The 22,951-nt window shown below is 40.1% G+C and overlaps 1 protein-coding gene across 1 annotated transcript in view; it reads left to right on the forward strand.

The window, feature by feature from the left end:
- The first annotated feature begins 19,985 nt into the window (after positions 1 to 19,985).
- LOC140161062 (coiled-coil domain-containing protein 134-like) overlaps positions 19,986 to 22,951 on the forward strand; it is an 85,654-nt gene continuing 82,688 nt past the window's right edge. The window contains 1 exon segment of the mRNA XM_072184450.1: positions 19,986 to 20,472. Within this exon segment, the coding sequence (XP_072040551.1) occupies positions 20,133 to 20,472 (340 nt within the window). The 5' untranslated portion in view covers positions 19,986 to 20,132.

The raw sequence follows: 22,951 nt of genomic DNA on the forward strand, positions 1-22,951 counted from the left end.
ATTGCATTTAAATTTCAACTCAATTGGACCATTTTGAAAACTTGACCTTTGACCCCTTTATGACCCCTTAATGACCTTAAATGAATTTTATAATATTTTTAACATGTTTAGAATGTCATAAGGATCATTGCATTTAAACTTCAACTCAATTAGACCATTTTTGAAAACTTGACCTTTGACCCCTTTATTGACCCCTTAATGACCTTAAATGAATTTTAAAATATTTTAAACATGTTTAGAATGTCATAAGGATCATTGCATTTTAATATCAGCTCAATTGGAGCATTTTTGGAAACTTGACCTTTGACCCCTTTATGACTCCTTAATAACCTTAAATGAATATTAAATTCTTTTAAACATGTTTAGAATGTCATGAGGATCATTGCATTTAAATTTCAACTCAATTGGACCATTTTGAAAACTTGACCTTTGACCCCTTTATGACCCCTTAATGACCTTAAATGAATTTTATAATATTTTTAACATGTTTAGAATGTCATAAGGATCATTGCATTTAAACTTCAACTCAATTAGACCATTTTTGAAAACTTGACCTTTGACCCCTTTATTGACCCCTTAATGACCTTAAATGAATTTTAAAATATTTTAAACATGTTTAGAATGTCATAAGGATCATTGCATATAAATTTCAGCTCAATTGGAGCATTTTCGGTTAAAATGACCTTTTTTGACCTCTGTGACCCCTTGGATGACCTCTGACGTTAGGAAATGTGTTTATTATATTCTATACTCCTTCCTCTTTCATTTGACACCACTTGGGGGGGGGGGTTCATACCTTCGTGGCATTTAAAGATATGTCCATGTCAGACCAAATGGTTGGTAAGTAAGTAAGTAAGTAAGTAAGTAAGTAAGTAAGTAAGTAAGTAAGTAAGTAAGTAACATACACTAATATAGGCTGATACCATTTCATGGTTCAGCAAAAACAGAATTTTATTGAGGGTGTCCTCCTCAGCAAATGTTATAATATGGCTTTAAGCAGCAGACAAGCATTAGTAATAGTAGGCTTGTGCATTATAAAGTAGAGACTGAAATTCTAAAAACATTGTCTTATTTTTACAGTAAAGGATGTGGACAGTCACGATGGCCTTGCACACATACTCTAGTGAAGGGACTCAGATTGCTCTGAGGAAGTGGATCATGGACGCATAGGTACGTTAGTTATCAAATTCTTAAAGGAGGATTTCGTGATCCTAGCATCCTCTTTTTATGACATTTTTCAGTAGATATCCACGAAAAAGCTTATTTCCAAAATTTCAGTTGATTCCGATTTTGCGTTTGCGAGTTATGCATGATTATGTGTATTACACTGCTCCATAGACAATGTGTTGTAATGGCGATATTTTTGCTAAACGAATTAATCTGCAAGAAATATTTGGTACATAAACATTATGTAGCCAGAGGTATCCAGTGGTGTAAAAATCTCAAGTGGGGGGATGAGGCTGTGGATCACGAAATGCCCCTTTAATTATCAATACTAGTCTATAGGCCCAATATGGAAAACTACATCTGGGGTTCTAAATAGGTGGCCCGTTGACCACTTTTGGTTAGCCCCTTGAACAAAAATTGTTCTAAAAAATAATTTCCAATATTGGAAAAGTTTGGGACGTTTTTGTCTAGGAAAAGTGACCGGGCACATATTGTACAACTAATAATTCCAACAAATAATTGAGGTTTGCATTAATATGTGCTCCCTGTTATTGTTTGCTTCCTCTATACTCCATCACTGTTCCTATTTAGGGACCGATCGTTATTTACGGCAGGGGGGAATGGGTGTTTTGGCAAAATATCGACAAAAATTTCGCGTTCCCCCTCGCGTCCGCTCAAAATTTTCGCGTTCCCCTTGTTTTCCCAATTTTCTCCATTTAAAATTTAACAATCCCCCCTCCCTGGTTCAACTAAAAATTTCAGGTTCCCCCCTCAAGACCACAAAAAAATTTGTGTTCCCCCCTAAATTTTCCCATTCCCCCCCTGCCATAAATAACGATCGCTCCCTTACCCCTCAAAACAATGACCAAAAGTCTCCTTGAAGATAATTGTTCAATAGCCATGTTGGCGGCCTAAAAATGTAAAAAATAAATAGATAGATAGCAATGTTGGCCAACCTAGTAACAGCTATCTAGCTAGCACATATTTTTGCTCTATTCAGACAGCTGCAGTAACTCAATTATACCAATTTGCATTGCACTATCCCTATAGGACATGTGGAGGGCAAAAGGGGGTGGTTTGTGCATGGTTTCTTTTATACGTACTAACATTTTCTTTCTTTTTTCTCAGATTACTGGCGGAGATGAGAGTTTCTACCAAACCAGCTGCAAGGACTCCAGATTATTTTGTCCAATCAGTTATTGCCACCATGCAGTACATTGATATTCCTTGTCTGATCAGGGACAGTGCACAATTGCCACTGGATGCCATGACAGTGCTATCGGCTTCTAGAATACTCCTGCTGGCCTACCCCCCCCCCAGTTAGTGAGATTTGTGAGGCTTGTCCGATCAATTGTACAAGTGTACAGTTGCCACTGGATGCCGTGACAGTGCAATCGGCTTCGGCTTCTGGAATACTCCTACTGGTCTAGCCCCCAGTTAGTGAGATTCCACCCCTCCCCTACCCACCCCTTTCTTATCCTCTCCTACTGGCCTAGCCCCCAGTTAGTGAGAGGCTTGTCCGATCAATTGTACACGTGTACAATTGCCACTGGATGCCGTGACAGTGCTATCGGCTTCGGCTTCTGGAATACTCCTACTGGTCTAGCCCCCAGTTAGTGAGATTCCACCCTCCCCTATCCACTCCTACTGGTCTAGCCCCCAGTTAGTGAGATTCCACCTCCCTATCCACTCCTACTGGTCTAGCCCCCAGTTAGTGAGATTCCACCTCCCCTATCCACTCCTACTGGTCTATCCCCCAGTTAGTGAGATTCCACCCTCCCAGCCCCTCTTTGCCCTCCCCACCCCCCCCATTGTACTAACATTCTCTTTTGTGTGTTTTTTTTTCTTTTTTTTTTGTATCTCAGATGGATGGTGCAGATGAGGATTGGGGTTACTACCAGACCAGACCAGACAAAACCAAACCAGTCCAAACCAAACCAGACCAGACCAGACCAAACCAGACCAAACCAACCCAGACCAGACCAGACCATTGGTATAGGTATAGCGAGCAGAAGACGGGATGATGCTTGATGATTGTTTGTTTGTTTGTGTCTTTGTTTATTGTTATGCAAGATTCTTCGGAATCACCCCGATTCTTCGGAATCACCCCGATTCTTCGGAATCATGGTTGGATAGCATGCGTGTGGTTGGATAGAAATGGGAACCCTGTGTCCTGTGCCGTCCTGTAACGAGAATTTTAGTGGGCTATATTGTGTGGGCTCAGATGTCATAGTTTCCTTGAACCACATTTTTGGTGTACTCTGCTACTATTCTCAGTGAAAATGCTACGCGCTGCAGGCTTAGTCGGCATTAAGGTGGGGTTGAACTGGATTTGCGTGTCCGGTTGTAGTTGTTTCCCTTGTGAGGCACAGCCAGCTCTGTCTCATGGTGTGGGTTCTCTACCCAAAAGAAACATAACCAAAAGGGCCTACCTTGACGTGGTGGTTATGCTTTAAACTAGACGGCTACCAACTGGCATATGTATAACAAACAAACACAGATCCCTAAAACATCCCACCAACAACAAACAATTTGAACAGTTTTTGCTAATTTGACCTTAGATGACCTGTAATGACCCCGAGATGACCTTCCAAAAATTTGGCTCTAAATGTTGACTGTACCCTTAAAGTTTCATGCCCATATGACAGTTTTTACTAATTTGACCTCAGATGATTCCTGGTGACCCCTAAATGACCTTCCAAATATTTGGCTCTATTTGTTGACTGCACCCACCAAATTTCATACCCATACGACAGATTTTACTAATTTGACCGCAGATGACCCCTGGTGACCCCCCATTGACCTTCCCCAAATCTGCCTCTAAATGTTAACTGACCCACCAAGTTTTATGCCCATCTGTCAGTTTTTGCTAATATGACCTTAGATGACCCCTGGTGACCCCAAAATGACCTTCCAAAAATTTGGCTCTAAATGTTGACTACCCTCAAAATTTCATGCCCATATGACAGTTTCACTATATTGACCTCAGATGACCTCGAAATGACCTTCCCAAAATTAAGCTCTAAATGTTGACTGTTAAAAAGTTTCATGCCCATATGACAGTATTGACTAATTTGACCTCAAATGACCCCAGGTGACCCCGAAATGACCTTCCAAAAATTGTTTCTAAATGTTGACTGTAACCAACAAGTTTCATGCCCATCCGACAGTTTTTACCAATTTGACCTCAGATGACCCCTGGTGACCCCCAAATGACCTTCCAAAATTTGGCTCTAAATGTTGACTGTACCCATTAAGTTTAATGCCCATCTGACAGTTTTTACTAATTTGACCTCGGATGACCCCTGGTGACACCAAAATGACCTTTCAAACAATAAGGCTCTAAATGCGGACTGTACCCACTACGTTTTATGCCCATCTGACAGTTTTTACTAATTTGACCTCAGATGACCCTTGGTGACCCCGAAATGACCTTCCAAAAATTTGGCTCTAAATGTTGACTGCACCCTCAAAGTTTCATGCCCATATGACAGTTTCACTAATTTGACCTCACATAACCCCAGGTGACCCCGAAATGACCTTCCAAAAAGTTAGTTCTAAATGTTGACTACCCACCAAGTTTCATACCCATACGACAGTTTTTACTGATTTGACCTCGGATGACCCCTGCTGACCCCGAAATGACCTTTCAAAAAATTAGGCTCTAAATGCGGACTGTACCCACCACGTTTTATGCCCATCTGACAGTTTTACTAATTTGACCTCAGATGACCCCTGGTGACCCCAAAATGACCTTCCAAAATTTGGTTCTAAATGTTGATTACCCACTAAATTTCGTGCCCATATGACAGTTTTACTAATTTTACCTCAGATGACCATTGGTGACCCCGAATTGACATTTGTAAAATTTGGCTTTTAATGTTGACTGTACCCACCTAGTTTCATGCCCATCCGACAGTTTTTACCAATTTGACCTCAGATGACCCCTGGTGACCCCAAATGACCGTCCAAAAATTTGGCTCTAAATGTTGACTGTATACCCACTAAGTTTAATGCCCATCTGACAGTTTTTACTAATTTGACCTCAGATGACCCCTGGTGACCCCAAAATGACCTTTCAAACAATTAGGCTCTATATGCGGACTGTGCCCACCACGTTTTAAGCCTATCTGACAGTTTTTACTAATTTGACCTCCGATGACCCCTGGTGACCCCGAAATATCCTTCCAATAATTTGGCTCTAAATGCGGACTGTACTCACCACGTTTTATGCCCATCTGACAGTTTTTACTAATTTGACCTCAGATGACCCCTGGTGACCCTAAAATGACCTTCCAAAAATTTGGTTCTAAATGTTGACTATACCCACTAAATTTCGTGCCCATATGACAGTTTTACTAATTTGACCTCAGATGACCCCTGGTGACCACCAAATAACCTTCCAGAAATTGAGCTCTGACCCCGAAATGACCTTCCCACCAAGTTTCATGCCTATCTGACAGTTTTCACTAATTTGACCTCAGAATTCCCCTGGTGACCCCGAAATGACCTTTCAAACAATTAGGCTCTATATGCGGACTGTGCCCACCACGTTTTAAGCCTATCTGACAGTTTTTACTAATTTGACCTCCGATGACCCCTGGTGACCCCGAACTAACCTTCCAAGAATTTGGCTCTAAATGTTGACTGTACCCTCAAAGTTTCATGCCCATATGACAGTTTTCACTAATTTGACCTCACATAACCCCAGGTGACCCCGAATGACCTTCCAAACATTTGGGTTCTAATCGTTACTGTACTCACCACGTTTTATGCCCATCTGACAGTTTTTACTAACTTGACCTCAGATGACCCCTGGTGACCCCGAAATGACCTTCCAAAAATTTGGCTCTAAATGTTGACTGCACCCTCAAAGTTTCATGCCCATATGACAGTTTCACTAATTTGACCTCACATAACCCCAGGTGACCCCGAAATGACCTTCCAAAAAGTTAGTTCTAAATGTTGACTACCCACCAAGTTTCATACCCATACGACAGTTTTACTGATTTGACCTCGATGACCCCTGGTGACCCTGAAATGACCTTTCAAACAATTAGGCTCTAAATGCGGACTGTACCCACCACGTTTTATGCCCATCTGACAGTTTTACTAATTTGACCTCAGATGACCCCTGGTGACCCCAAAATGACCTTCCAAAATTTGGTTCTAAATGTTGACTGTACCCACTAAATTTCGTGCCCATATGACAGTTTTACTAATTTTACCTCAGATGACCATTGGTGACCCCAATTGACATTTGTAAAATTTGGCTTTTAATGTTGACTGTACCCACCTAGTTTCATGCCCATCCGACAGTTTTTACCAATTTGACCTCAGATGACCCCTGGTGACCCCAAATGACCGTCCAAAAATTTGGCTCTAAATGTTGACTGTATACCCACTAAGTTTAATGCCCATCTGACAGTTTTTACTAATTTGACCTCAGATGACCCCTGGTGACCCCAAAATGACCTTTCAAACAATTAGGCTCTATATGCGGACTGTGCCCACCACGTTTTAAGCCTATCTGACAGTTTTACTAATTTGACCTCCGATGGCCCTGGTGACCCTGAAATAACCTTCCAATAATTTGGCTCTAAATGCGGACTGTACTCACCACGTTTTATGCCCATCTGACAGTTTTACTAATTTGACCTCAGATGACCCTGGTGACCCTAAAATGACCTTCCAAAAATTTGGTTCTAAATGTTGACTATACCCACTAAATTTCGTGCCCATATGACAGTTTTACTAATTTGACCTCAGATGACCCCTGGTGACCACCAAAACCCCTTCCAGAAATTGAGCTCTGACCCCGAAATGACCTTCCCACCAAGTTTCATGCCTATCTGACAGTTTTCACTAATTTGACCTCAGAATTCCCCTGGTGACTCCGAAATGACCTTCCCAAAATTTGGCTCTAAATGTTGAATGTACCCACCAAGTTTCATGCCCATACGACAGTTTTTACTAATTTGAACTCAGGTGACCCCTGGTGACCCCGAAATGACCTTCCAAAAATTTGGCTCTAAATGTTGACTATACCCTCAAAGTTTCATGCCCATATGACAGTTTCACTAATTTGACCTCAGATGACCCCGAAATGACCTTCCAAAAGTTTGGCTCTAAATGTTGACTGTACCCTCAAAGTTTCATGCCCATACGACAGTTTTTACTAATTTGACCTCAAATGACCCCAGGTGACCCCGAAATGACCTTCCAAAATTTGGTTCTAAATGTTGACTGTAACCACCAAGTTTCATGCCCATACGACAGTTTTTACTAATTTGACCTCAGATGACCCTTGGTGACCCCGAATTGACCTTCGTAAAATGTGGCTCTTAATGTTGACTGTAGGCCTACCCACCTAGTTTCATGCCCATCCGACAGTTTTTACCAATTTGACCGCAGGTGACCCCTGGTGACCCCCAAATGACCTTCCAAACAATTAGGTTCTAAATGCGGACTGTACCCACCACGTTTCATACCCATCTGACAGTTTCACTAATTTGACCTCAGATGACCCCAAGTGACCCCGAAATAACCTTCCAAAATTTTGGTTCTAACTGTTGACTGTACCCACCAAGTTTAATGCCCATCTGACAGTTTTTACCATTGTACCTCAGATGACCCCTGGTGACCCCGAAATGACCTTCCAAAAATTTGGTTCTAAATGTTGACTGTACAACTGTACCCACTAAATTTCGTGCCCATATGACAGTTTTACTAATTTGACCTCAGATGACCCCTGGTGACCACCAAATAACCTTCCAGAAATTGAGCTCTGACCCCGAAATGACCTTCCCACCAAGTTTCATGCCTATCTGACAGTTTTCACTAATTTGACCTCAGAATTCCCCTGGTGACCCCGAAATGACCTTTCAAACAATTAGGCTCTATATGCGGACTGTGCCCACCACGTTTTAAGCCTATCTGACAGTTTTTACTAATTTGACCTCCGATGACCCCTGGTGACCCCGAAATAACCTTCCAATAATTTGGCTCTAAATGTTGACTGTACCCTCAAAGTTTCATGCCCATATGACAGTTTTCACTAATTTGACCTCACATAACCCCAGGTGACCCCGAAACGACCTTTCAAAAATTTGGCTCTAAATGCGGACTGTACTCACCACGTTTTATGCCCATCTGACAGTTTTTACTAATTTGACCTCAGATGACCCCTGGTGACCCCGAAATGACCTTCCAAAAATTTGGCTCTAAATGTTGACTGCACCCTCAAAGTTTCATGCCCATATGACAGTTTCACTAATTTGACCTCACATAACCCCAGGTGACCCCGAAATGACCTTCCAAAAAGTTGGTTCTAAATGTTGACTACCCACCAAGTTTCATACCCATACGACAGTTTTTACTGATTTGACCTCGGATGACCCCTGGTGACCCCGAAATGACCTTTCAAACAATTAGGCTCTAAATGCGGACTGTACCCACCACGTTTTATGCCCATCTGACAGTTTTACTAATTTGACCTCAGATGACCCCTGGTGACCCCAAAATGACCTTCCAAAATTTGGTTCTAAATGTTGACTGTACCCACTAAATTTCGTGCCCATATGACAGTTTTACTAATTTTACCTCAGATGACCATTGGTGACCCCGAATTGACATTTGTAAAATTTGGCTTTTAATGTTGACTGTACCCACCTAGTTTCATGCCCATCCGACAGTTTTTACCAATTTGACCTCAGATGACCCCTGGTGACCCCAAATGACCGTCCAAAAATTTGGCCCTAAATGTTGACTGTATACCCACTAAGTTTAATGCCCATCTGACAGTTTTTACTAATTTGACCTCAGATGACCCCTGGTGACCCCAAAATGACCTTTCAAACAATTAGGCTCTATATGCGGACTGTGCCCACCACGTTTTAAGCCTATCTGACAGTTTTTACTAATTTGACCTCCGATGGCCCCTGGTGACCCCGAAATAACCTTCCAATAATTTGGCTCTAAATGCGGACTGTACTCACCACGTTTTATGCCCATCTGACAGTTTTTACTAATTTGACCTCAGATGACCCCTGGTGACCCTAAAATGACCTTCCAAAAATTTGGTTCTAAATGTTGACTATACCCACTAAATTTCGTGCCCATATGACAGTTTTACTAATTTGACCTCAGATGACCCCTGGTGACCACCAAAACCCCTTCCAGAAATTGAGCTCTGACCCCGAAATGACCTTCCCACCAAGTTTCATGCCTATCTGACAGTTTTCACTAATTTGACCTCAGAATTCCCCTGGTGACTCCGAAATGACCTTCCCAAAATTTGGCTCTAAATGTTGAATGTACCCACCAAGTTTCATGCCCATACGACAGTTTTTACTAATTTGAACTCAGGTGACCCCTGGTGACCCCGAAATGACCTTCCAAAAATGTGGCTCTAAATGTTGACTATACCCTCAAAGTTTCATGCCCATATGACAGTTTCACTAATTTGACCTCAGATGACCCCGAAATGACCTTCCAAAAGTTTGGCTCTAAATGTTGACTGTACCCTCAAAGTTTCATGCCCATACGACAGTTTTTACTAATTTGACCTCAAATGACCCCAGGTGACCCCGAAATGACCTTCCAAAATTTGGTTCTAAATGTTGACTGTAACCACCAAGTTTCATGCCCATACGACAGTTTTTACTAATTTGACCTCAGATGACCCTTGGTGACCCCGAATTGACCTTCGTAAAATGTGGCTCTTAATGTTGACTGTAGGCCTACCCACCTAGTTTCATGCCCATCCGACAGTTTTTACCAATTTGACCGCAGGTGACCCCTGGTGACCCCAAATGACCTTCCAAACAATTAGGTTCTAAATGCGGACTGTACCCACCACGTTTCATACCCATCTGACAGTTTCACTAATTTGACCTCAGATGACCCCAAGTGACCCCGAAATAACCTTCCAAAATTTTGGTTCTAACTGTTGACTGTACCCACCAAGTTTAATGCCCATCTGACAGTTTTTACCATTGTACCTCAGATGACCCCTGGTGACCCCGAAATGACCTTCCAAAAATTTGGTTCTAAATGTTGACTGTACAACTGTACCCACTAAATTTCGTGCCCATATGACAGTTTTACTAATTTGACCTCAGATGACCCCTGGTGACCACCAAATGACCTTCCAAAATTGAGCTCTGACCCCAAAATGACCTTCCCAACATGTACCCACCAAGTTTCATGCACATCTGTCAGTTTTAACTAATTTGACCTCACATGACCCCTGGTGATCCCGAAATGACCATCCAAAAATTTGACTCTAAATGTTTAAAGCAATGTGTGATTTGCATGAAGAATAGATTCTTATTTAAATATTTGTTTTCACTGATCACATTATCCCCTTTTAATTTCGAGCCAAACAAATGAGGTATAACGAAGAAAATTGCGATTCATTCCAACGCCGGTACTACGCGCCGGTACTACGCTCGCCGATCGTATTACATGAAACTGCACGGAGCATCGCGCTCGACGTGTGTACATACAAGCTGACATCCACGGTACATGTTAGCAAGTACTCGATCGTTGAACTCTGAATAAAACCGGGTCGACCCGGTTTTAATCAAAAAGTTCAATTTTACTGTTATTAAAGCACTTCAAGCTTAGTCTTTTACGTGATATTTTAGTTCACCACTGGGCATTATAATTATGCAAATAGTAGAAATCCGAGTAAAATTGAGGGCGTCGCTGTGAAGCAAATCACACATTATGGCTTTAATGTACGCACCAAGTTTCATATGACAGTTTGTACTAATTTGACCTCAAATGACCCTTGGTGAGCCCAAATTGACCTTTCAAAAAGTTGACTTGTATATGTTGACTGTACCTGCCAAGTTTCATGCTCATGACAATTTGTCCTTGGATGACCCCTGGTGACCCCAAAATGACCTGGCGATTTGACCCCAGATGACCCCAAAATTATGCCAAAAACCTCATCAGGTCAAGATTTCCTGGCCCCGCTACTCCCCACTAAGTTACGTCACTGTACCCCATACGGATCTCCACATAATCTGTTCAAAAGGTATTTTGCTTGTTACACATAAATTATGCAAATTAGGTACTCAGAGGAAACCGGGGCAAAGTGGACCACGGGGCAAAACGAAACACTCCCATTAACTTCTTAGCTTTATATGTTGCCCTCAATCTCCAAGTTCATGTATTTAGAACACGGCATGGATCCAGATAATTTATAGAAATATTATCTGCCAAAGCACTCTGCTTTTGCTGAATTACTTCGACAGCCATATTAATGATAGATGGGCTTAAGCCTATTCTATGCATGGTAACAGGAATAGCATACATTAGCGTGCAAGATAGTGATGCATGTCAAGATAAATCTCACCTGGTTGGACCGGGGCAAAGTGGACAATTAGTCCAATGTGGATGGGGCAAAGTGGAACACCAGAAATAGACCCCACTCAGAACTATGCAATAGAAATTTATCCGGCCATATATAGTATACTGATATACCAAGAGGTAGGCCCAAAGTGGTGTTGACAATGAAGGCACACCTGAAGGGGATGCATTTCTGTAATGCCCCTCCACGTTTTAACTCTAAACAATGAACCTGGGGGCAAAGCGGAACAACCTTTTTCAAGTTCACACCATTTAATAAAGCTGCATTTTTTTTTTTTGGATCAACTTCATTAATGTCATTTGTTAGTTGCAGTCCTAAGGTAAGATTATACACCTTGCGTTTTGCCTTGCCTTCCTTCGTAATCCTATTTGGGCTGGACAAAAAAAATTAGGTCCACTTTTCCCCGTTCTCCCCTAATTACCATATTTTGCACTGAAAATCTAATCAGGTTGAGACCCTCTGATCATTCTACCCCCTCTGAAGTTTCATCATCATAGCGCTTATGGTTCTTACGAATCCCCATACAGCTCCACAAAGTGGATTTCTTCACATTTCCAACCAAATTTGTAGAAGCGTTCCGCATAAATGCAAATTAATGACTAAATGCATGCCCGGGGGGGGGGCTTCAATTTGAAATGGATATAGGTGTAGGGCTGGCACTTTCGCACTTAGCATACTGCAGTTACTGTCCGTTTTCCTATACACAATACACAGTGCTCTTACCATTGACGCGGAACCTCTACAAATAGCATATGTTAGAAGTATGGGTAATTGCCTAGTTAACGTCGCTGTGTGAAAGATAACCGGCAAATATTAAAAGGACTCTTCTAAAATTCTAGAAAATATAGTTTTGTAACATGTCCTAAATTTTTAGCTAATTTAGATGTTTGGAAATATTCGTACTTTGGTGTTTTAGTGTATGTTATAGGTAATAGTACATTGCCTAGTTAACGTCGCTGTGTGAAAAATAACCGGCCAATATTAAAAGTACTCTTCTGAAATTCTACAAAATATAGTTTTGTAACTGTCCTAAATTTTTAGCTAATTTAGGTGTTTGGAAATATTCGTACTTTGGTGTTTTAGGAAGGATATGTAAACGACAAATAACACCAAAAAATATGAAGAAATTATTTCCAAACCGTGTTAAGTCTGCAAACCACCATGCTTCTCATTTTCAAGAACGCTGGTTATACAATAAGCAGAGTATTGTCTCATTTCGTAAACAAAAGCCCACACAGAATTGTTCTCTAGCGTTGGCTTTATAATCGTTCACCCAACTGAAACTATAATACCAGCTCATTGCTCCATTGTACATGTAAAGCAGAAACATAATTATGTTGTGTGGATTTAACCAGAGAAGATATGATTTAATCAGTTGAGCTGTTTTCAATGAGTGTTATCCCGGGGTCTTATCTTGGTTTAATAGCTTTTAATGGGGTGTAAGTCCTGCAAAGGTCGTGGTGAATTCTACTGTAGACATGACTGCATCATGGGGGCATTCGGTGAGAGCAAAATGTAAAACATATGGGGTCAGTGGGTGAGAGCATGATTTTGGCATTCGGTGAGAGCAAAATGTAAAAAATATGGGGTCATTGGGTGAGAACATGACCTTTTTTTAAATGGAATCTTTGGGTGAGAACCGAAACAGCGTCAGAAACCTCAAAAATCGAATTTCTAGTTCTAATGGCTTCAAATTTCTTTGTTTTTTCAAAGTAACAAAATCAGTGATAAATGAAAGTTGCTGTTCAAATTGAACTTGTAAGGGTCTTTGGGAGTCTTTTGGGTGACAGATCAAATGGAAAAATAAGGGGTCTTCGAGTGACAGAGCATGTGTTCGTAAAAAAATATGGGGTCTTTGGGTGACAACGATGCTGAAAAAGGGGTCTTAACAGCCCTACATACGCGTCACCTCCAAAGTTGGAGTGCCCCCCGGAAATGTACCTTTTGCTGAAAAACTAATCAGGTCACAACATTATGTGTGTGTATAAATTATGTGTAGGCCTATCGTTCCTGCCACCAGGTTTCGCTAAAATACGTCCGACGGATAGTCTGTCCACAAACTCCGCTATCAATTTACGCCGATTTTCGCATAAATCACGCCTGTGTCAGAGACTCAACAAATAACCTCATTCCAATTGTGACCCATCGCTATGACTCATGCACACAACCTTTGGACTCTACACTGACCTTGCGATGAGTTTAGTATGGATGGCCATCGATGTCAGAAAGTTCTCAAATACAGATTCTTGAGTTACTGGCAAAATGTACCGTAACATTTGGACCTCTCCACAGGTTAAATTCGTTAAAATGCGGCGATCTAACACCCCTGGCCAATTTTGTGCCTATTTTTGCATTTTTCTCACAAATTAAAGCGTAAAGGGGTATAATCCACGCGTCTAGTACGCACCGTCGTTTCTAACTGAAATTTTTGTGAAATCTTGTCCCCCGGGGGGGGCACATCAAAAAATTTTGGTGGGTATGCTCCCCCGGAATTTTGAGGTGGTGGGTCTTTGGGAGCTGATGGCGTACCGGTAAAAGGGGTCTTTCGGAGCTGCGAACCGGGCTGCGAACAAGTAAAATGGGGTCTTTTGGAGCTGCGAAAAGTCGAAATCAAGGGTCTTTCTTGGCTTTTTGGTTGAAAATCGCCTGAAAAAACAAGAAATATGAGGAATGAGCAATTTTGGGTCTTTTAGAGCTGAAATTATCAAAATCAAGGGTCTTTCGGAGCTGTATTTTGGTCAAATATAGGGGGTCTTTCGGAGCTGCGAAACCCAAAAAGGGGGGTCTTTCCGGGGGAGCATATCCGTATGGTCATTTGTGTTGAGTGCCCCCCCCCCCCGGTCTTGTCCGCGCAGTTCTTGCCGCCACACGCGCGTCAAACTAAAAACTGCGTGGAGTGTGCGTCAGGCGCTTGTAAGAAGTTCAGCTACGCGAGAGTACCGGTTTTCATCGCCATTTACCAATGGTTTTTGTAAAAGAAAGAAAGATAAACAAAGAATAAAGGAAGGAAAGAAAGAAATAACTAAAGAATATGTAAAGAAAAAAAAGTTCAGGAGTTAATAAGAAAGAAAGAAGGAAAGAAAGAAAAAAGAAAGAAAGAAAGAAAGAAAACTAATAAAAGGAAGAACGAAAGAAAAGAGAAGGAATAAAAGGAAGATAAACAAAGAAAGACAGAGTGAAATAACAGAAAATTTAAGAATAGAGGAAACTGAAAAAATTAATGTAATCAATCAAATAAATAACAACGACAGATCACAGAAAGATGTGAGAAAGAATAAAAAGAAGAAAGGAAACGAAAACAAAACAAAGACAGAAGAAGGAAAGGTGATACGGGAGACAGAATTAAATAATGAGGGAAAAGAAAGATAAAATAATAACCAAGATAACAAAATATATAGACCTAGGCCTAATTAGACTAGGGCGAGCCCATTTCAGAAATCCAAAAAAAATGCATTATTTCATGGAAAAGAAATTAAATGGTATTAGCGTTACACATCTCTCATTTGGTTACCTATAAAGTATAACTTCGTAATGTAATGTAACACAATTTAACTAAATTTTGGTAAAGGTTGGGCAAGAGGAAATCAATAATACGTAAAAATAATATAGGCTATAGGTTTATATATTGTAGAAATAAAACTAGGTCTATATTTAGTTTCTTTGGCATACTATCCCTTAACAAGCACAGTAGGCATACGAAAAAATATATAGAAGGGGTGATATCAAACGGCCTTTTTTATTTGTCTTATTAACTAGTATTATATAACTTATTTATTTTAAAGTAGTTTCTTATTTTACTGATTATTAATATAATGAAATTATTTCAATAGTATTTTAAGGTAAAATTCTGTAATTTGAAATATATATCACATGAATTCAATTTTTTTTTAATAAAATGTCTTTTTTTACATCTGACTTCGCGTGCAACTGACTTTATAACTTAATGATAAAACAAGAATGATAAGTAGATCGAACCAAGTTGTCCCAGCAAACACAAAAAACGGTAAAACGTTTTAATCATTTGGGTTTTGATTTAAGTTAATTAAATGTTGGGTTATATAAGGTTATGAAAACGTTTTAATATCGTTTTGTATGAAAACACACTACAATAATATTTCTAAAGTGTTTTCAAAGTGTTATTGTAAAAAATATGTTTTGCAAATAGTTTTTTGCCAAATATTTTGTTAACACTGAAATAACATTATGTTAGAATGTTTGCAGTATAACGTTTTTGAGTGTTTGGAAAACGTTTTATACTCTTTATAACCCTTTAAATTACCCGACATTTAAACGTTTGCAACCTTTTCTAACCTTTGCGAATGATGTCGAAAATGTTTTGTGTTTGCTGGGTACATGCCTAAAATGAGATGATATTTGAGTAATATTAATATCATTCTAAACATGATAAATAACGGGATCCGCTAACATTTAAGTTAATAATTAAAGGCCTATTCAGTGATAGCCTGCAGAAAATTAACATTGTTTATAAAGTGCATAGCTAGGAGTGAAGGATAAGTCATTAAAGTTGTCATAGGTATGCCTACAAGTATTTTTGCTATATGCAAAACAACGAGAAAAACGGCAGTATTGACAAAGTTCAAATTCAATTCAATTTGAAATTGCAGATTCATGTAAAATATCTCATTTTGTTTGTTGGCTTAACCACTTTTGGTTTTCGATTTTTGAAGAACTTCATATTGAGTGAAACTATTTAACTTAATGGATACTTTGGAATCAAGAGGGTTAATAAAACCGAAGAAAATCACCCACTGTCATGTTGCAGGTGTTTGCGATATCACCTGCATACGCGGACAATTTAGCGCGTATGAGCTGCGACAAGTTTTTGCGAGTGACGCGCTATGATATCGCACTGGTATTTTGAACCAAAAAATATGCCATTTCTGCTCAAATTGTGAAAAAAGTAACTCGGTGACCCACATTTTTTATTAGCTTTAATAAAACATCCTATCAGTGCGCATATTATATCAAAAAATCAGCGAAATTGTTGGGGTAGTTTTTTTGTTATAATCGAAAGTATGTCTAAATTTTCCATTTTTCCATAGACGCCTGTATTAATTTTTCCCAAAAACAGCCTTTTTAAAATGGTTATTTCTCAAAAATGAGCTCGGTGACCCCTCTTTTTTATTTTAGATATTCGAAGTATATCGATGAAAGTTAATTGGTACGAAGTTTAAGAAAAATTGTTGGACGGGATCTTGTATGGACTATACCCCTTAAACGCTTTTGGAAAGCGATGGGCAATCGCCGAATTTTGCGATGCATCGCTCGTCGCTTTTGCATTTATACTTATCACGGCGATAGCGATTGCAGACGATAATTAAAATATTCTAAATGCCACAAAATACATTTTTAAAACATCAGTTGCTGTCAATAATTATTGCTTTGAATTAATTCATTATCAAAAGTTATTAATCGAGAAAGGTAAATTAATTAGCAAAATAATAGATCCAGTTGGTTGAAAAAGATTGGTTGACGCATTCGCGTGTCAAGTGATATCGCTGGGAAGTTGAGATTTCTTCAACTTGCAAAAACGTCGTTTTTGCCTCAGCGATTTGAATCGATTGATTGGCTTTACGCTCTGGAAATGTGAGTAGGCCTAAACACTAATCATGCGTGAGAATCGCTTTTCTGCAAAAGCGATCGAGTATAATACAGATATGTAAATAGGGGCAAGGACTACAACTACTGCACTGAAATTTTTATTTCAGTACAGACAACAGTTGTGGAGTTACAGTCAAAAATGAGGGAAAACCAATATTTGATAAATCAATCACTAAATTAACTACTTGTCTTGAGTCACTGAAATTTCAGTGTAGTAACTGGATTCCTTGCCCCTATAATATACATTACTTTTGTTACCAGTGTTTTATTAGTTTTTGAGAAAAATTCAAAAATAGTCACAAATTTATCAGGGGTGTAGTACCACCTTAAACTAAAGATGTCTCAAATTGCAAAGATGTCTCAAATTTTGGTTAAAATTTTTTCACCACTGCTTAGGTAAAGGGTGAGAGGCAGTGGCGGCGCTACGGGGGGGGGGGGCAAGGGGGGGGGTCATTTTCCTCCCACTTTTCTGGGAAAAACTCCAAAATTTTGCAAATTCCACTTTTTGCAGCAATTTTGTTCGCCCCCCCCCCCCCCAAATGGCCCCAAATTTGACCTTTGTCCTTTTCGTTGATAACGGTAGAATCGCACTACACTTTAGGTCTACTTTGGTGGGGTCGAAAACAAAATTCGAGCAATTTTGAAATTTGACCCCATAGGCTAAGTTATGACCCAAATCGCCTATTAGGCTATGAGGCCAATAAGGGGAATGTATAGGTTCCCCGGGTAAAGTCTCAAACACACAAAAAAGTTTCAAATACAAAGGGGGTCCCTCACTATAGAAAGTTAATTTAATATTTTCACAAATGTCTATTCTTTCAAAATGATGGGTAGCCTCCGAAATAAATAAAAATAAACTAGCAACTAGCGGCATAGCCATGCTGGCGCGCCAGCTTTCCTGGATGGATGGGGGAAATATAAATTCCGGGGCAAAGACGAAAAAAGAAACTGCCGGTTGCATCATTTTCACCTGGTACTATCAGTGGGATACACAGATTACACAAGTTCTTATAGAGAGACTGTTATACATACGTGTAAGGGGCTGTGCAATAATTATGAGCCCCCGGGGTAAAATTTCCGAACGGCTCACCAAAAATCGCTTCCCCCTCCTATCGGCCCGCCAAAAAATGTTTGCCCCCCCTTGCACATGCCAAATTGTTGGGATCCCTACATGTTGCGAGCGTAGCGAGCAGGACAATTTGCATATTAAAGCGTTTCCGTACGGTTTTCCTAAGCCTTTTTAGAGCATTTTATCAAAGGCGCCCTAAGAATGTGTGCCAAAAATCACTTGTCCCCCCCCTCTCGGCTTGCCAAAATTGCTTCCCCCTTTCGGCTCGCCAAAAAATTCATGCCCCAGGCTCCCGCAGGGCTCATAATTATTGCACAGCCCCTAAAGTCTTTGATCTTCCAAAAAGGCTTTATTGGGATAATGTGCGCTGAGATTGTTATTTGTTTTCCACAAAATTTTAACATTTTGTCCCCTTTTCAATTACGCTTTTTGTTTGAAGTAAATCGTACATAAAAAAAGGCTAATGTGTTTTGCTCTACTCAATCTGTTCAAAACATGCTTAGAGCACTTCCATACCACCTTCTCTCGATCGGTGAACTTGAAAAAAAAAACCGGTGATTTCCGGGTTTATTATGACTGTAATTATTCACCTTAGGCTTAAGTTCTCTCACATTTTAGTTCATCAGTGGGCATTACAATCATGCAAAAGGTCGAGAAGGGGTGTGCACGGGACGGAAAGAGACTTGATGCGCAGGGAACATCTAGTCTCCACGGCAGCCAGTTTGGTTCCGCTCCCTCCACAAACAGTGCAGGGTGCGGAACCAAACTGGCTGCCGTTGGAGACTTAGGGACACCAAGATGTTGTTATGAATTTTGCAGAACACCCAAATAAATTATAGGCCTATATACTAACTATTCCAATATCTTTGGGAACGCATTTGCTTCTTTTAATGAACATAAAAATCTATAGTCTCAGATAAAAATTGTACCTCAAACAACCTTGAGGGCTCATGTGCCCGTGCGCCCGTGCCCATCATTGGGTCGGGACCTGAGACGAATACTATTATTCGTCTCAGATTGTGACGTGGGACGTCATAGGCGGCGAGTGGCATAGAGCCGGCAACTTGTGAAACCGCCCGGCCCGTATGGCATTTTCCATATTCTGTCGGTCCGTGCCACGTCACTTCCGGTTGATGATGCGACTCAAATTTGAGTGAAAACAAGTCCTTGGTTCGATTTTTTCTTGATGATTTCTGTCATTGGTGTTGTGTATATTTCGATCACAAATAGTCAGTGGAATCAAACAAGTTTCTAAGTTTTCAGAGTGGAAGTTACTTACTTGATTTATCGTTTTATATAATGACAAACCGACAATTAAAGTCCATGGTCGAGTGTTGTTTTTTCCGAAATTGACTAGTCTCCTTCACAGCCGGTTTCTGTCGTTCATTACAAACCGTGAGCCACGTGAAGCTTGGGCCCAAGACTAGAAGCTGGACGGCCGACAGAATACTCGGTTAGTTTTGTGCCCGGTTTTGTGGGGTTCATTATCGAACCCCAACGGTTAGCTTGTATTTATATTATTTATTAACATAGGCCTATTTGTTTGTGATATTTCAAGCGTTTTAAAATTTCAAAATAATTCCATTCAATTACACGGTTGACGATGGAAATTTACTGAATTTAGAGAATGCACGTCATTCACCGCCTGGGACGTCACGTCATTTTAGGATGAGCGCCATCAATGACTTTACACTGCCATGACTGCTTACTACCTTTTTGACCCCGATGGCCACCCATATCTAATAGCTGTGCTGCTAGGCACCTGACACGTGCAGATTCGGTGTATACGGCCATTGATGTACCGCTGTCAGCTGTTTAGGTGCAGTAGTGCATGGAGAAAAGCCTAAATTTCACCACCTTTCATTCAAAATTTGCTCACATAACTATGTCATTATGAAATCACCGTGGATTTTGTTCTGCATAGTTGGATTTCTAGCTCTGATAACTGTGAACTTAAGTCAGAGTGATGATGCAAAACAATCGGAAACACCTCCGAGTAGTGCTACGGGAAAATCCCTGAATGAGCCGCCGAGCCAGCCCGCCGTTAATGGAGATGGGCAGGCCGCTGGTACTGGCTCCAAAGAAGAGGGTGGCTCTGCGGAGGAAAAGAAAACTGATGATATTACTGTAGAAAGCCAGCCTGAATCAGAAGATGAAGAGAAAAGGAAGAGTTTACTGCCTGGGCCAGAGGGGGATGGCTTCGATTTAAATTCAGATGAACGCCTCGTCATTTGTATCCTTGACCTTGATTGATTGCTTGATTGTAATTTGTAGATGTTCACAGTTTTCAACCATGTTTTAATTAATATAATGTTTTTGACAATTTGAACAGGCTCTTCAACATGTTGTACAATGTATTTTATGCATCGGTATCAGTTTTGTTGGCATGGTTAGGATCACTCTGTATTATAGTTACAGGTACGCATTTCACCAACTTGCGCGCAAAATGGCAAACTATAGGTATGCTAGGTGAATTCAAATTTGCCATCAAACTGCATCATTTTATATATCAAATCAAAGCCCTTGAGTAAACAAAGCCAAAACTGAAAACCATTTTTTCATAGCACTTTCCGTAGCAAAGTTACATCTTGTCAAAGATTGACTTTCATCAAAAAGTTTCAGCTAGCAAAATTCCCCAAAACGGCATTTCGGGGCTGTTTCTAGATCTTAGTCTTATTATGATAGCAGTTTTTTTTAATGGAACTGCTATCCAAATCCCTCTAAAATTCCATGTGCGAGTGACTTATCACCATAAAAAATCATATATTTGGGTCAAGTGAAGTATAGAAAACATATTTATGTACGTTTCCTTCTTCGACCAGTTGTTTTAAATTTCTATGTAAATATGCATTGACATTGTCGGCGAATTTGGCTGACTAGCAAATGTGTTAACTAAGGTTTGCCTGGGTTACCTACAAACTAGTCGTTGTGCAGTGGTGCACGCATGACGCAATTTTTTGATGCAAAAATCCTGTACATATGTATGTGTGACATGTGTACCATCCTGTAACCACATGCTTGATTTGATGACTTACATACAGCACGCACCTTTTAGGCCTATGTATAATATTTTGCAGTAAACCTTTGACGAGCACGTACTACCGTGATGTTGCAAAGCCAAAAAGTCATAACATATGTAGCCTATATGGGGCAAAGTTTATTCATAAATTTGCACTCTGCAACAGAAGATCACCTCAGCAGCCAATCAGAGACAAGTGCCTTTTGAAGCAGTAAATACGCAATGTACGCGTAAATTACGCTCTCGTCAGAGGTTTCCTGCAAAATATTATAAAACCCCAACCGAGAAAACCACTGCATGTGCATGCATTCCATGTGATGCAATGACGCAATCAGCTAAGTCATACCCAGGGAATCACTGACCGAGCCAGCTAGCGTATTCCCCCGTGGCTACAGGTCCGTGACCTTCTGCATGGCCTGCGAGGGGTCCAAGGTTCGAATCCATGGGGTACCAAGTGACTTATTTGTTCATCTTCTCTTCTTTTCTTCTTTCCCTTTCAATAGCAAAAAAATCATGGGTTGGGTTAGGGACGGTTAAAAGCAATATCATATTAGGCCCTTCGCACTTGATTATACATATGTTGTTTCCTGTTTAAGATTCAAATAAAGGGACAAGGTGACTTTTAATTATTAATTATTTTGCGAATGTACATGTATAATAAACACACCCAAAACATGCAAAATATAGCAGCTGATGGCAAAATCAACAAATTGCAGCTATTTGGGGGGGTGGGGCCGGTGGTGATGCATGATGCCCCGGGCATGATGCCAATGTTCCTTCAGCTAATATGCTTTCACTTTAACATATATTTTTCGAAGTTCTTTGCTGGACAGCATTTATTATCTGCACTGATTGAACATTGTTTCCCTTTCCTCGTCTATATCCCTATTGCAGGTACAGTCCAAGAGGCAAGTTGCCCCGATCCTCAAGTTTTAATCAAGATATATTCTGTTTTAGCACATCATAGTACCGACACCAACATTTTGTAAATTGTATAAAAATAAACAAAATAAATAAACAAACTTAAATGAAAAATAAATAAATAAATAGAAAATAGTATTAGTAAAGTGATATGAAGAACACTTTATTTGTCTTTTAGAGTGAAAGGAAGACACAGGGGTTCAAATTAGCCACCTACTGCAGGAATCTGTTAGGTTCTCCCAATGGAACTTCGCAATCTCAACTGGAAAATCACATCAAACCTTAGCACCACTCCCCCAAGTTATATCATTATTATGTTTTCAGGGTTATTAGGAGTTTTAAGAAAACCTAATAATGATAATATTGGATGGCTTATTTCGCATGATACCATAACATCGGATTAGTCATACAAATATCGAACTCGCCGTTGGCTCGTCCGATATTTTTATGATTCATCTGATATGTTATGGTATCATGCTCAACCATCAATATTATATCATCATCGCCTCACCAGCTCGAGACACAGCAAAAGGCATTTTCTTAAATCTAAAAATACGCAAATGAGGTAGCCAATGAGCATATTACCATATCGACTAAAATGACCAGTTTAGTAAAATGGCAAAATTTTTTAAAAATCAAACAACATGCAAATGAGGTGGGTAATTTGCATATTTTGCGATAAAAATCATATCGGATCTTACAGCTCCCTCTTACCACCACCTCATCATTTCATCAAGTTACATCCCTATACGCCTCACCAGTTCCGAGAAAT

The sequence above is a fragment of the Amphiura filiformis genome, chromosome 9 (genome assembly GCF_039555335.1).
Source record: "Amphiura filiformis chromosome 9, Afil_fr2py, whole genome shotgun sequence".
Taxonomy (NCBI): Eukaryota; Metazoa; Echinodermata; class Ophiuroidea; order Amphilepidida; family Amphiuridae; genus Amphiura; species Amphiura filiformis.